Source organism: Schistocerca piceifrons, chromosome 2 (assembly GCF_021461385.2).
Source record: "Schistocerca piceifrons isolate TAMUIC-IGC-003096 chromosome 2, iqSchPice1.1, whole genome shotgun sequence".
In the NCBI taxonomy this organism is placed as follows: domain Eukaryota; kingdom Metazoa; phylum Arthropoda; class Insecta; order Orthoptera; family Acrididae; genus Schistocerca; species Schistocerca piceifrons.
The window spans coordinates 238,568,263-238,582,215 of NC_060139.1; the positions used below are offsets into that span (position 1 = coordinate 238,568,263).

At 36.7% G+C, this 13,953-nt stretch overlaps 1 protein-coding gene across 1 annotated transcript in view; it reads left to right on the plus strand.

Annotated features, from left to right (window-relative positions):
* The window catches only part of LOC124777887 (adhesion G-protein coupled receptor G6-like), a 206,878-nt gene that overhangs the window by 76,202 nt on the left and 116,723 nt on the right, over positions 1–13,953 (plus strand). The window contains exons 5-6 of the mRNA XM_047253432.1: positions 6,356–6,652; positions 12,752–12,934. Of these exons, the coding sequence (XP_047109388.1) occupies positions 6,356–6,652; positions 12,752–12,934 (480 nt within the window). The remainder of the gene's footprint in view (positions 1–6,355; positions 6,653–12,751; positions 12,935–13,953) is intronic.

Sequence of the window (13,953 nt, forward strand, 5' to 3'; positions counted from 1 at the left end):
AATCTAAATTGAAGTTACACTTGGTTGATCACTGCTTTTACACAGTAAATGAATATCTACAAAAATAAATTTTTCTGTATTAACCCAATGTAGTCCAATACAGAACAACATCTGTATTTTATCACTCCGTATATAGCATAACAACAATTATTTAAATATTCATCATTAGTTGATATATTCATCTGTGTTATTATGTATAAAGGTATATTATATGTAAAATTGTTAATATTAACATAAAAATCCAAATCTCCCTATCACATTGTGCAGCTGTAGACATGGATCAATAAATCAATCAATCAAACTCACGAAGTTTATGTTTGGGTGTCTATGTGATTGTGTGTGTGTGTGTGTGTGTGTGTGTGTGTGTGTGTGTGTGTGTGAGTGAGTGTGTGTGTGTGTGTGTGTGTGTGTGTGTGTGTGTGTGTGTGTGTGTGTGTGTGTGAGAGAGAGAGAGAGAGAGAGAGAGAGAGAGAGAGAGAGAGAGAGAGATTTTAGTAGAATAAGAGCAAGAGCTCAAAAGCTATTGTGAATACTATTTTCTGTTGTGTGTTCCTATGTTCCACAAGAAAGTGTTTGACTGTGTCAGTCTCCAAATAGTTGTACACAAAGCTACAAAACCAGTTATTAATGGTGCAGCAGGGAAGTGGCTGTTTTGTACCTTTCTAACAAAAAGCAGAAAGTTTTAATGGATAGTTGAGGTGTCTCAGCATCATCTGAATGGGTTACCATCATATGTGGAGTGCCTCAGGACTCAGTTCTGGGCCTTCTACTTTTTATTGCTTTTGTTAATGATCTACCTCTTTGTACCAAAAATTGTAGTTTCACTGTCTTTGCTGATGATGTTACAGTACTTATTGATAATTCATTAGATAAACTAGAGGTGACAGTTAATAAGGTTTTTAGGGATATTGTGAACTGGTTTAACATAAATGGTATTTTTGTTAATTACAGTAAAACAAACTTTATTCAGTTTCACACAACCTATAAAGATGAAGAAATAGGAGAAAAACTCAGTGGCAAGGAGATAGCAAGGATAGATGTTTCAAAATGCCTGGGCTTACATATTGATAGCAAACTAAACTGGTCAAACCACATCCTGGATCTATGCAAAAGACTGTGTACTGTAATTCATACTTTACACTTTCTTTGCTCTTATAGAAATAAAGAAACTATTAAATCAGCTTATTATGGGTATTTTCATGCTGTTATGGTGTATGAAATATATTTGGGGGAAATCAGCCACTGGCTAGAAAAGTGCTGTATGCACAGGAAAAAGCCATAACAATCATGAATGGAATCACATGCAGAAGTCTTCTTAAAGAAATTGAAATCCTCACCCCCACAGCACAACATATAATCTCGCCGATGTGTTTCACAAGGAAAAATAAGCCCCTTTTTAACCCAATAATATGTATCACAATCATGATACTAGAAAATAGACAGTATCCACTTATTAACAAGCAAACCCATTGATCAGTAGCACGGAAAAACTGTTATGATGTGGAATGTGCCCCCCCCCCTTTTTTTTTTTTTTTTTTTTTTTTTTTTTTTTTTGAGTGTTATACCCAAATATTTCTATTATCTATCTCATATCCAAGATTTCATCTATGGTATAGATGGAGTTGTCAAGGAGGTATGATTTCAATTTGATTTTGAAACTATTACTGCTGTCTGTCAGACATTTTATTTCATCCAGTAATTTATCAAAAAATTTTATAGCAGCATATTTTACCCCTTTCTGTGCCAAAGATAGGTTAAGTAAAGGATAGTGTAGGTCTTTCTTTTTTCTGGTATTGTAATCATGAATGTCACTGTTGATTTTAAACTGGTCCATGTTGAGAAAAAATTTCATTACCGAGTAAATGTACTGTGAAGCAGTTGTAAGAATTCCTAACCTTCTAAACAGATGCCTACAAGATGTGCAACTATGAACCCCACACATTATTCTAACTACTTTCTTTTGTGAAGTGAATACCTTTTGCCTAAGTGTTGAGTTGCCCCAGAATATTATTCTGTATGACATCAGAGAGTGGAAGTATGCAAAGTATTTAGCTTACTAATTTCTACATCATCAAAATTGGCAGTTATTCTGATTGTAAAAGTTGCTGAACCTAGTCAATTTAGGAGATCCAAAATATGAATTTTCCAATTAAGATTCTCATCTATATGTACACCCAAAAACTTAGTATTATCTACCCTGGCTACTGACTTCTTTTGTTGTGTTATGTTTATTGAAGGAATTATACTTTTTGCAGCAGAAAATTCAATGTACTGTGTTTTTTCAAAATTCAGAGCAAGCTCATTTGCAGAAAACCAATTAATAACTTTTCCAAAGACATTATTTGTATCATTTTCTATCGAACTTTCTTTTATTGGATTAATAATTATGCTTGTATCATCAGCAAACAGTGTCAGTTCAGCATCATGTTTCACATAAGAAAGGAGATCATTCACATGTATTAAGAACAGGAGGGGACCCACGATCAAACCTTGTTGAACACCTAATGTAATTTCACCCCAGTTAGATGAAGTGGTTAAACTCCTTTGAATCACTTGAAGCACATAAAGAGACTTTTTGCTTCCTGTTCTGTAGATATGACTTAAACCACTCATATACTGTTCCATTTATACCATAGAATTGTAATTTCTGTAACTTAATGTCATGGTTCACACAATCAAATGCTTTGGATAAGTCACAGAATATTCCTACTGGTGACATTTCACTATTTAAAGACTCTATTATGTGGACAGTGAAATTGTATATTGGTGTCTCAGTGGAACAGCACCTCTGAGATCCGAACTGTGATTCACTAAGTATCCCATTACCGTTGAGACGGCTAACCACTCTTGAGTACATTACTTTCTCAAAGATTTTTAAAAATGTTGTAAGCAAGGATACTGGCTGGTAATTATTGACACCTGTGGTTTCCCCCTTTTTGTAGAGAGGCCTGACAATGGCATATTTTAACCTGTCTGGAAAAATACCCTGAGTCAGGGATGCATTACATATGTGACTCAAAACATCAGCTGTAATTGCTTCACATTGTTTTAATAACTTGTTAGAGATGTCATCTACTCCAACAGAACATTTATTTTTCAGAGATTTAAAAATTTTCCTTATTTCACAAGAGGTATTGAACAAGTCAGCATATATTTTTACAAGTAATTTTTACAATTATATTGTTACAATTTTAATTGTTTCATGAAAGTTTGTTCAATATTACAAGAAGGTAATATACATTAGATTGTACATTACTTCATATATGAAAGAAACATGCACTATAATCAGGCCTAAGTGATCAGTTATTAAGAAATTTGTTAACATTTATTACCTTTTTCAAAAAATTCATTAATCATGTAAAAGTGTTGCTCCCAAAGATTTTTTTTTAATTTATATGTGAAAATTCTGGCTATATCTACCTTTTTAATTTCAGATTGTAGGTTATTATACATCTGTATCCCAACATGTGGGACACTTTTTTGGAAATAAGTTGTTCTAGACTGAAACATATGTAGGTCAGACTTCTGGCATGTTTTGTAATTATAAATGTGTTCATTTTATGTTAATTGGCTGTCTTTGCTTAATAGATAGGTTTTAACAAATGATATAATACTATAAATGTAGACAGTTAGCAGCATCATAATGCCTAGTTTCTTGATGCATTGCCTGCATGATTCATTATATCTCAGATTGCATATTATATGTATTGCCTTTTCTTGCATTTTAAAGATATCTCTTCTGCAGGGTGAATTCCCTAGTATATGATCCCATAATGTAGTATGGAGTGAAAGAAAGGATAATATACTTGTGAAGGACTAATTTTGTGACTGATTTGCTGAGTAACTGTAGAGTATAACACACAGTTGACAGCTTATTAGAGATATAACTGACATGTGTTCCATTTAAGGTTTTCTTCAAGCTATGTACCAAGAAACTTAACAGAGCTTGCTGGAGGGGTCTTGGTAGTTTAGGAGCAATTCACAGATTTTTCATTTCTGGTATGAGAAATGAATCTTATGTATGTTGTTTCTTTTTTTACACATTTATGATGAGATTTTTCTTATTGAATCATTCAGTGATGACATAAGTTGTTTAATCTTTTGATCATGGTCAGCTTTGTCCTTGCCTGTTACCAGAACGCGTGTGTCATCTGCAAAAAGTGTAGTATGCCCTGAAGAAAGCTTCATGTTTATATCATCAATATATAACAGAAACACTATGGCTCCCAGTATTGAGCCTTGTGGCACCCCATATCTAACAGGCATTTTCTCAGATTAGTGCACAGAACACTGATGAGCATTAGTATTCATTTTTTTCAAATTTCACTTCAACTTTTTGCACTGTGTTTGATAGATATGATTGTCTTGCAGTATCTCTCACGCCTTTATCAGATAATTTTCTAAGGAGTATAGTGTGGTCAGCTGGCAGCTAGGCGCTGCAGTCCGGAACCGCGGGACTGCTACGGTCGCAAGTTTGAATCCTGTCTCGGGCATGGATGTGTGTGATGTCCTTAGGTTAGTTAGGTTTAAGTAGTTCTAAGTTCTATGGGACTGATGTCCTAAGATGTTAAGTCCCATAGTGCTCAGAGCCATTTGAACAATTTTTTTATAGTGTGGTCATCAAAAGCTTTAGAGAAATCTAAAAACAATACCAGAAGTAATTTCTTTATTATCTAATGATTTTAAGGTTGTATTGAGATATTCATACACTGCTGTGGTTGATGTTTTAGCTTTTATAAATCCATGCTCATGTTCTGGTATTAAGAAGAATCTGTTAATAAAAATTTTTGAAAAGGTTCTGAGTTGTGCTAGTGGCCTGCAATTAGTTACATCATTTTCTGGTCATTTTCTGTGAAGTGGGGTTACTTTACCATCCTTTAGGAAGTCAGGGAAAAGTCCACTATTAAAGGCTGCAGTAATTATAACAGTTAATAGTTTTGCAATGTACTCGCCGCAATTCTGTATAGTAAAATTTGGTATGTTGTCACTGTCACTGGAGTATTTGTCTTTTAGTCTTTTTATAATTGTGAGCAGTTTAGTGTTTGAAACATTGTGGAGAAACAGTGATGCTTTTGTGGTTTCCACATGTGATGGGTGCTGAGTTCACATTAAAAGCATTTATCATTTTTTCTGGCTCTTATGTCAACTCATCACATAGATTCAGTTTCAAAGTTTTGTTTGTAGCATGGTGCTTCTTGTTAGTTTCATTTTTCACAACTTTCCAAATACATTTCATTTTATTTTTAGATTCTGTTATTAATTTATCATTACATAATTTTTCTGCATGTTGAATTACTTTTTTGTAGATGGTATCATCTAAAATTGTCATCCACCTCATGGTGTTACATGAAGTTCTTCAGGTAGCACTTTTTCTGGCTAAAGATTTTTATCCCTTTTGTTACCCATGAATTTTGTGCATTTGCTTATGATTCACCTTGACTTTAATGGAAGTGCAGTATTGAGATAGTGAAGAAATGTTTTATGAAGGAATGAAATATGTTATTAGCATCATTTTTTTCATAGACCTCTGACCAGTTCTTAATCCTTAGAAGATAAATAAAAACCCTTATATTTCCTTCATTAAACTGTCTTTGCACTGTAGTTTTTATAGGACATTGCTTTTTGCAGTTTAAATTCACTATTATCATCTGCAACACTACTCCACTTCCTCCTTAGACACAGATATCAAGCCCCACAGCCCACTCGTGACAAGGCTCACCGATATTGATACCCAGAGACATGCTGCCATGGCTAAACCTTCCAAATTGACATGATCCGATTTTCCTCTGCAAATTTTTATCTGGATAAGTACTATGATTCAGAAGAATGTCCATTAAAATACAGTTAACAAAATAAAACTGGGAAGTCTGAGAGTGTATCTATGGTAGTAGGTAGCTGCCTTATATTCACTGACATAATTTAATTAAATTTCTATTTTTAATTCTAATATTATGAAAAGGATAGACTGATACCATATAGGTGAGATATTGAGTGACAAATAGGCACAACCAAAAAAGACTGTCAAACAAATAATCTTTCGGCGGAAAGACCTTCTTCTGAATTACACAAAAAACACACACACACACACACACACACACTCACACACACACACACACACACACACACACACACACACACACACACACAGGCAACCCAATATCTCTGCTATAGTATATGGTAAGTAGCAATCTATCCTTTTCATAATACTGTCATTATGGATTTTCCATTGTTTTATTTTTAATTCTACTCTTTTTGCATTGTCCATAGATGCTTTCCTCAAAATTCCATGCAACATACCAATTTTCATCTCCAGTGTGGTTACTAATATAACAAACTTATCTATTAAATAATCCAGGTCTGATGGACGTGAACTTGTACTGCTGTTTCCAGAGACATTACTAGGAGAATATGTGTGTGGAGAACATAACTTACCTGAAAAAAGTCTGGGTAATCCTAAGTGTTGGTTACTTGGATTTCGACCATGGCACCAAAGCAGTGCAGTTAAACTTGAATGTCTTAGTGTAACAGTGTTGGAATTCAATGTCACAAAGATTCAGATGAGTGTAACCACCACGGGTGAAGGCTACCTGATGTGTCAAGCATGGACTAACAAACATATAAAACCTATATTATCCAATACAGTTGTCAAAAAGTAAGTCTAGATCACCAAATAGGTACAGATTCCATTTTTTCATACTAGAATATGAATAAATTATAAGAGAGATAGTTGATTATGTTATAGGTGAGGCATAGGAAAAGTTATTATTATTAAAACAACAAAATTCTGGTGCACTTGTTAAGATAACACACAAAAACTTGTATACATAACATATAAATGTTGTCTTTACAAATGCACCATAATTTTTCAGACAACTAACAATTTTATAACAAAAGCTATTCTCTTTATCTAAATTATATTATCATTATTGTTTAAATCTTGAGCATACATGTTCACACTCAATTAGATTAGATCTATCTGCCCATAGTTGGTGTTGTTGCTGTCATTGTCAGTTTCAAGAAAAAAAACTTACTTCTCTAAGGATTTGATTTATTTAGCATACCTGTATTAACGTAGCTTCCAGTACTTGATTAAAGAGCTTTCCAGCAGTCTTAATGTTTTTACAGAAGTTCTTTGAAACTATTGTTTTTGCAGAGGTTATCACACCATCTGTTTCAACAATGTGCATTTGCCAAGTATCTTTGGTGTGGTTTGCTGACTTCTCTTATTATATCAGATATTTTGTTTTTGTTTTCAGGATATTCCATTTAGAGAAAGTGCATATCAGTAATTACACCACTCTTATTGATATTCTCACTTATAGCATTAGTTGTTTTATTAGACAACAAATACCAGTATGTCACAATACAGTAGATGTTGTTTAGATTCTAAAACAGTAAGAGACAAAGAAGAATGTGGTGCTGAGGCCTCTGTGACAAAGCAAGCTGGGATATTTTTACTTCCCATCTTGTTTTGCCATCTGCCTCCTTTTTTTTTTACTTTTAACTAATTACCATTAACATATATGAATACAATATGCATTTTCATAAAAGAGAAAGGTTGGCCCTCAGTTTTAAAGAATATAACACCAGATCTAATTTTATGTTTAGTTTTATGTATGTAATTGATTTTTCTAATTCATTTTGACTATTACTAGTTAGTATCTTTTATTATAGGGAGAAATTAGTTATTGTTTCATAACTTAAATTCTGTTGTTGACATATAAACAAATATAAACTCTGTACTAAGCATAAACATTTGGAGCAACAACTAATAGTATTGTTAAAGGATCTATTTGGCTATATTCGAAAATATGTCAGCAAAGTCAGCCTTTGATTAATTTCCAAGTAATTTTCAATTTTGTCAAAAGTGTTGTTTGCATAACTATATATGTTAATTTCATGACTTAAACAAATAAAAGAAGAAGCTTTTAAAAAGAACCAATGTTTCAGTGTATTCAGTTAATTGAATGAGTTAAGTTTTAATTGTAATTTCTGTAAATTTAACTTCAAACAATGTGTAGTTTCAGTAGCTATTATTGTGAGGATATATAAGGGCCCAATTTTTGGTCCCTTGACAGTCAGTCCATGGCCAAGATTCAGATGAGAAAACTTTGTTGGTTAGAACAACAACAATGCTTCAACTTAACTGTGAAATAAGTGTTACACAATTAGTCTATGTGTTAAAACAATGCCAGTGTCTACTCCATACATACCTTTCTATTCTTCAAGAACTGTGAACTTTCTGGTTAGGTTTTTACTGTTCATTGATGTTCAGTAGTAAACTATTGTAGCAGTTTGAGGCTTATCGAAAGTTAAACAGTAGTGCACTGGCCGTATTGAATGTGTATATGGGGGCTGTGAACAGTGAAAGTAAACAACTGTGACATGTAAATGTGCACCTGTCAGCTATATCATTTAAAGTAGACCATGTTTGACTTCCACCCCACATTTTTCAGCCAGTACAGCAACACAGTACGTCAGCACTGAGGGCAACAATCGAAGAAATAAAGAAGGCGAACCATCACACCTTCTCCAATAGTCCATAGCATGTGCCCCACAATTTTGGCTGTTGTTGTTTGTGCACAGAAAGCAACTCAAGGATAGAATAGAACAGAACTTTTATTGTCACATGATATGTAATATACAATCATTTGATTGAAACATTAGTGACTCATCAATGAACAATTGTATGCCTACGTAGGTATACATAAGAAAGATACATAAAAAAAGAAAGCACATGCATGCACCCAGAAGCAGATTACAACATAAAAAGATAAATACATGTTACATTTCTTCCTGTTTCTTAGAACTTTCCACAATGGTTTAAAGTTTTTCTTTTTAATTAGATATCAGCTGTCAAATCCTACGATTAGTTTCACATGTGACCTCCACTTTAATGCTATAATTTTTCCAGTGGTGGGGCTGGAAAAACTTTTTATTAAATGTATGCATGAGTAGGTTTTACAGCAAGAAAGCTTGCAGGGATAGGAACCTTCAGATAGGAATTGGAAATTATAGCCTGGAAAAGATGTAAAAACTAGGAGAGCAATAGAAAGCGGCAATGGGTAGTATGGAGAGCATATCAGGAAGAGATGACCTCATTTCATAAGTAGAGATAATTGTAGCCCCGCCAGAGTAATCTATTGAACCATTCAAGTCAATGATGGTACTTAGTAAATATGGGGGGGGGGTCTCTTCTGCCTCATTTGGATGTAAAATCTGCATTGGTAGAAGAAGGGAATTGGTAGGGAGGAGACTCGCTTGAAAATTTGTCTGTGGATGTGGGCAGTGGGATAGTTACGCACATAACAGACTTTGATTTCCAAGTTTAGGTGGATGCTACTTGTGCTGTTTGAGGCTTTCCCAGTGCTGCATCTGCTTGAAAGGTTCTTGGGAATTATGCCAGATAATATTGCAGAAACCGCACCATATTTCAGCGAGACAACTGCCCACCATCTGCAGGTGCTACTGTTGCGTCGCTGAGAAGCTCGCCAATTTACGTGTTGTTTTTCTAGAACAGTGCAGGCGCCAGCAGGGGCATAACATCATCAAAGACCAATCATGGACGGCGTCGAATACGAGAGCCCTCTGCTGGAAAAACGGGTCACAGTCTGCGGAAGTGCACCGCGGTGCGGGAAATGCAGCCGTTTATTAAGTCACTGCTTATACGTATTTCGACCGCCTCTTTGATGATGGAGTTCCAGTATGTGGAAGCATATGAGAGGATCTTGGTTTCTTCATAGTTCATACCATGTCCCCGTGTCAAGGCAGTGTTCAGCAACCACAGATTTCTCTGGCTGACCCAACCTCGTGTGACGTTTATGTTCGTCGCATCTGTCTTTAACCGTATGACACATCTGGCCAATATAAGACTTCCCATAGTGGCACAGGATTTTATAGATGTGCTCTACGGGGAGGAGATAGTTAACACAGTACATGAGTTTGATAAACTCCGCAACAAAAGGGAGAGACTGTTGTGCTCTCTCACGTTCTTACTGAGATGTCGGGACCAGCAAACTATACCGACTTTCACCAAGTTTACCCATTATGTGAACTCTGTGGCAGCCAGGAGAATTAAACAATGAGCAAGCAGGGCACTGGTGAGGGAAAGAATCCGTTATACTAGATGAGTATTACACCAAGTCTCCAGAAGCCTGCTCTCACTTCATCTGAAGACCTCATTGTGTCTGTCAGCTGATTCCTGGGAGTGGGTGGACAGCTCTACTTGGGCACTTTTGGACTGGGCGCAGCAGCAAATCATGGCATGTCAAACTTCTAAGTTCCAACGCCTTACACACTGGTCATTGCAAGAAGAGAAATTTAGCAGACGGACTGTGTTTAATGTCACAGATAAACCACTGAGTGACACTGCAATGTCAGTGTTAGAAAAGGGACTTAATTTTGTGCCTACTCCCAAGACCTTGCCAATCAAGGAGTTCATCAGTGCTGTTGAACAAGGTGTTTTAAAACTTCTGAATGATGCTGCTGAAGAAATAAGGCGAGAGGCTTGCAGATCAATAACCAGGATGCCTGCACCCAAGCAGAACGTCACCATTGAAGAGAGAAGAGCACTCCGATCTTTAAAAGAAGACAATGATATAGTAATTTTATCAGCTGACAAGGGTAACGCCACTGTTCTTCTGCCTGCTACATCTTATTTTGGCAAGATGATGGACTTACTACAGGATACAGCATATCGTCGTTTCCAGAAAGATCCGACAGAAGTCGTATAATGGAAGACATCTGCTCTCCTCAGTTCCAGCCAACTTCCTGACCATCTGAAGAAGAGTTTAAGAGAATGAGCGCCAGTTCTGCCATGACTTTATGGCCTGCCAAAGATACATAAGGAAAATGTTCAGCTTTGCCCTATCGTCAGTAATATAGGTGCCCCAACATACTGCCTAGCTAATCATCTGGCTTCTCTTCTGAGTCCCATGGTGGGGAAATGTGAACACCATATTCAAAACTCAGAAGATTTTATATGGTGACTGAAGAACCTGTGCCTTGAATCTACTGACTTACTAGTGAGTTTTGATGTGGTTTCTTTGTTCACACGAGTGCCTCTGATGGACTCATTACAACTCATAGGAGCTAAGCTGGAAGAGGACATCTTACACCTTTTCAAACACGTGCTTACCTCAGCTTACTTTTTATTTAACAACCAGTATTTTGAGCAGACTGACGGTGTTGCTATGGGTAGCCCCCTGTCTCCCATAGTAGCTAATCTTTTTATGGAAGATTTCGAGGACAAAGCACTTCAGGTGGCAGTTTTGAAACCCAAATGTTTTTGGAGATATGTAGATGATACGTTTGTGGTATGGCCACATGGGACAGCAACACTTCCTTCTTTTCTGGAACATCTGAACTCCCTCCATCCAAGCATCTGTTTTGCCATGGAGGTAGAGAAAGATGGTGAGCTCCCATTTCTGGATGTTTTGTTTCGTAGAAAAGGAGATGGCTCCCTGGGTCACAGTGTGTTCTGGAAGCCTACACACACAGACTTGTATTTACAAGCTACGAGCTGTCATCATCCCTCACAGTGCAGCGGTGTACTACAGATGGGGCTAGAGCCATCTCAGATCAGGACAGCTTATCGGCAGAGCTTAGCCATCTCTGCTCTGTGTTTGCCCAGAACGGGTACTCCAAGAAGCAGATCCAGAATGCATTTTGACCAGCACGCTCCAAACCTCAAGAACAGCCTGAAGAAGCAGAGAACACCAGGGGGTGGGTTTTTCTACTGTATGTTGGTGGCGTGTCTTTTAAGATGGGCAGAATTTTCAAGAAATACCGGATTAAATGTGTTTTCCAGCCCCCACCATGAGTGCAGTCAATGCTGGGCTCTGTTAAAGACAATCTCGGTCTGAGGCGACCAGGAATATATAAAATCCTGTGCCACTGTGAGAAGTCTTATATTGGCCAGATGTGTCGTACGGTTAAAGGCAGATGCGACGAACATAAACGTCACACGAGGTTGGATCAGCCAGAGAAATCTGCGGTTGCTGAACACTGCCTTGACACGGGACTCGGTATGAACTATGAAGAAACCAAGATCCTCTTGTATGCTTCCACAAACTGGGACTCCATCATCAAAGAGGCGGTCGAAATACGTATAAGCAGTGACTTAATAAACAGAGACACAGGGTTTCACCTGAGCAAAGCCTGGGAGCCAGCTTTGGCGGCATTAAGGAATCATCAGCCATGGATTAGCAACTGCACTGAGTCAACGCAGATGGGAAGCCTTAGCACAGATGCTTAAATCATGCGCCAACACCTCGCGCACATGAATGGGGTCCATCGCTCCAGGCTGCATTTCCCGCACCGCGGCTCGCTTCCGCAGACCGCGACCCGTTTCTCCAACAGAGGGCTCTTGTATTCAATGCCATCCATGATTGGTCTTTGATGACATTATGCCCCCGCTGGCACCTGTGCTGTTCTAGAAAGCCAACATATAAATTGGCAAGCATCTCAGCGATGTGACAGTAGCAACTGAAGGCAGTTGTCTCGTTGAAATAAGGTGCGGTTTCTACGATATTATCTGGCGTAATTCCCAAGAACCTATCAAGCAAGTGAATGCTCCTTGTTTAGTACACATCTGTATTGAAATATTATAAAATTTTTAAAGTTTGTTGATAATTGTGTTTTCTGTAGCTGTAAATCTGATTTTATTTTGGATTTTGACTTGTTCTGTATGTGTGTAAGTGTGTGTATTGCTATAGATGTTATACAATTATATATATTGTTTTACCCATAGGCATTACAATGACAAACAAAGATTTGCATTGGAACTGAAACTGCGCTGTAGTGAAAATCTGAGCATATGCAGCAACCCACAAAAATCCATTGAAATACTAGCAGCTGACCTGAAGAAAAAATCTCCAAATACTGTTCGTTATTTGCCTGCTGCTATTCTTACTTCACCTACTTCTGAAACACTGTAAGTAGCATTGTAATTTGCATAGCCTCTTGACATAATTGTGGCTTCTGATTCTGTTAATACACTAGTGATAGAATATAACCACTCAACTACAGCTTGAATCCACTATCCCCATACAAGAAAGGTTTGATAATTTACCAATTCTCAGAGAAATAAAAGGCAAGGGATGAATGAAATTGAAATATGTAGGAGGGCTAATGGGTAAAAGAGCAAAGAAAAATACAGATAAAACTCGTGAGCTTTTGAGATCTTGAAGGAATGGCAAAGCAATATCAATACAAATCTAATTATTTATATAATTCTGACAAAGTTTGATGAGCATACATAGCTTGAGGAAAGCAATTGCTAGCAACACCAAACATCACTGCTTGGACAGAACTACCATTGTGAAAGATCACTAATGTAATATATTGCAGAAAGGTACAAAAGCATTAAAAATAAAAGGATATATTTCTAGAATTAGCCTAAGAACATAAAAGAATAATTTCTGATCCAGAGGTGAGTTATCATTTCACACTGACACTTGCAAAGCACTCATACGGAACATACTCACATGCACAGATACAAGATAATTTGTTATTTCCCTCCAGCATAGCATTTGTGGAACATGATGAGCGAATTGATAAACTATGAAGTTCATAAAAGAAACAAAATGAGTGACTGTATAAAGAAAAGCAGAATGAAATTTCAGACCCTAGAACTAGTTCAGTATTGACTGAAGAACTCTTTGGATGCTGTGCCACAATAGTATACTAGCAAACACAGTATCAATTAGTCTTGATAATCAACAAACTAAAAGGCAGTATTTAAAATTTCATCAAGTAACTAAAGAGTTTTAATACATTAGCAGATTCAGAATTAATGAAATTTTTAATAAAATAACCACTGACAGTTAGGTTTTTAAACCAACTGGATAAATGATTTGGGTGCAGTCAGGAACAATTTAATTAGTGATAGCTGCTATATTGGAGAGAGAGGGAGAAAGAGGGGGAGAGAGAGAGAGAGAGAGCACTTCTGTC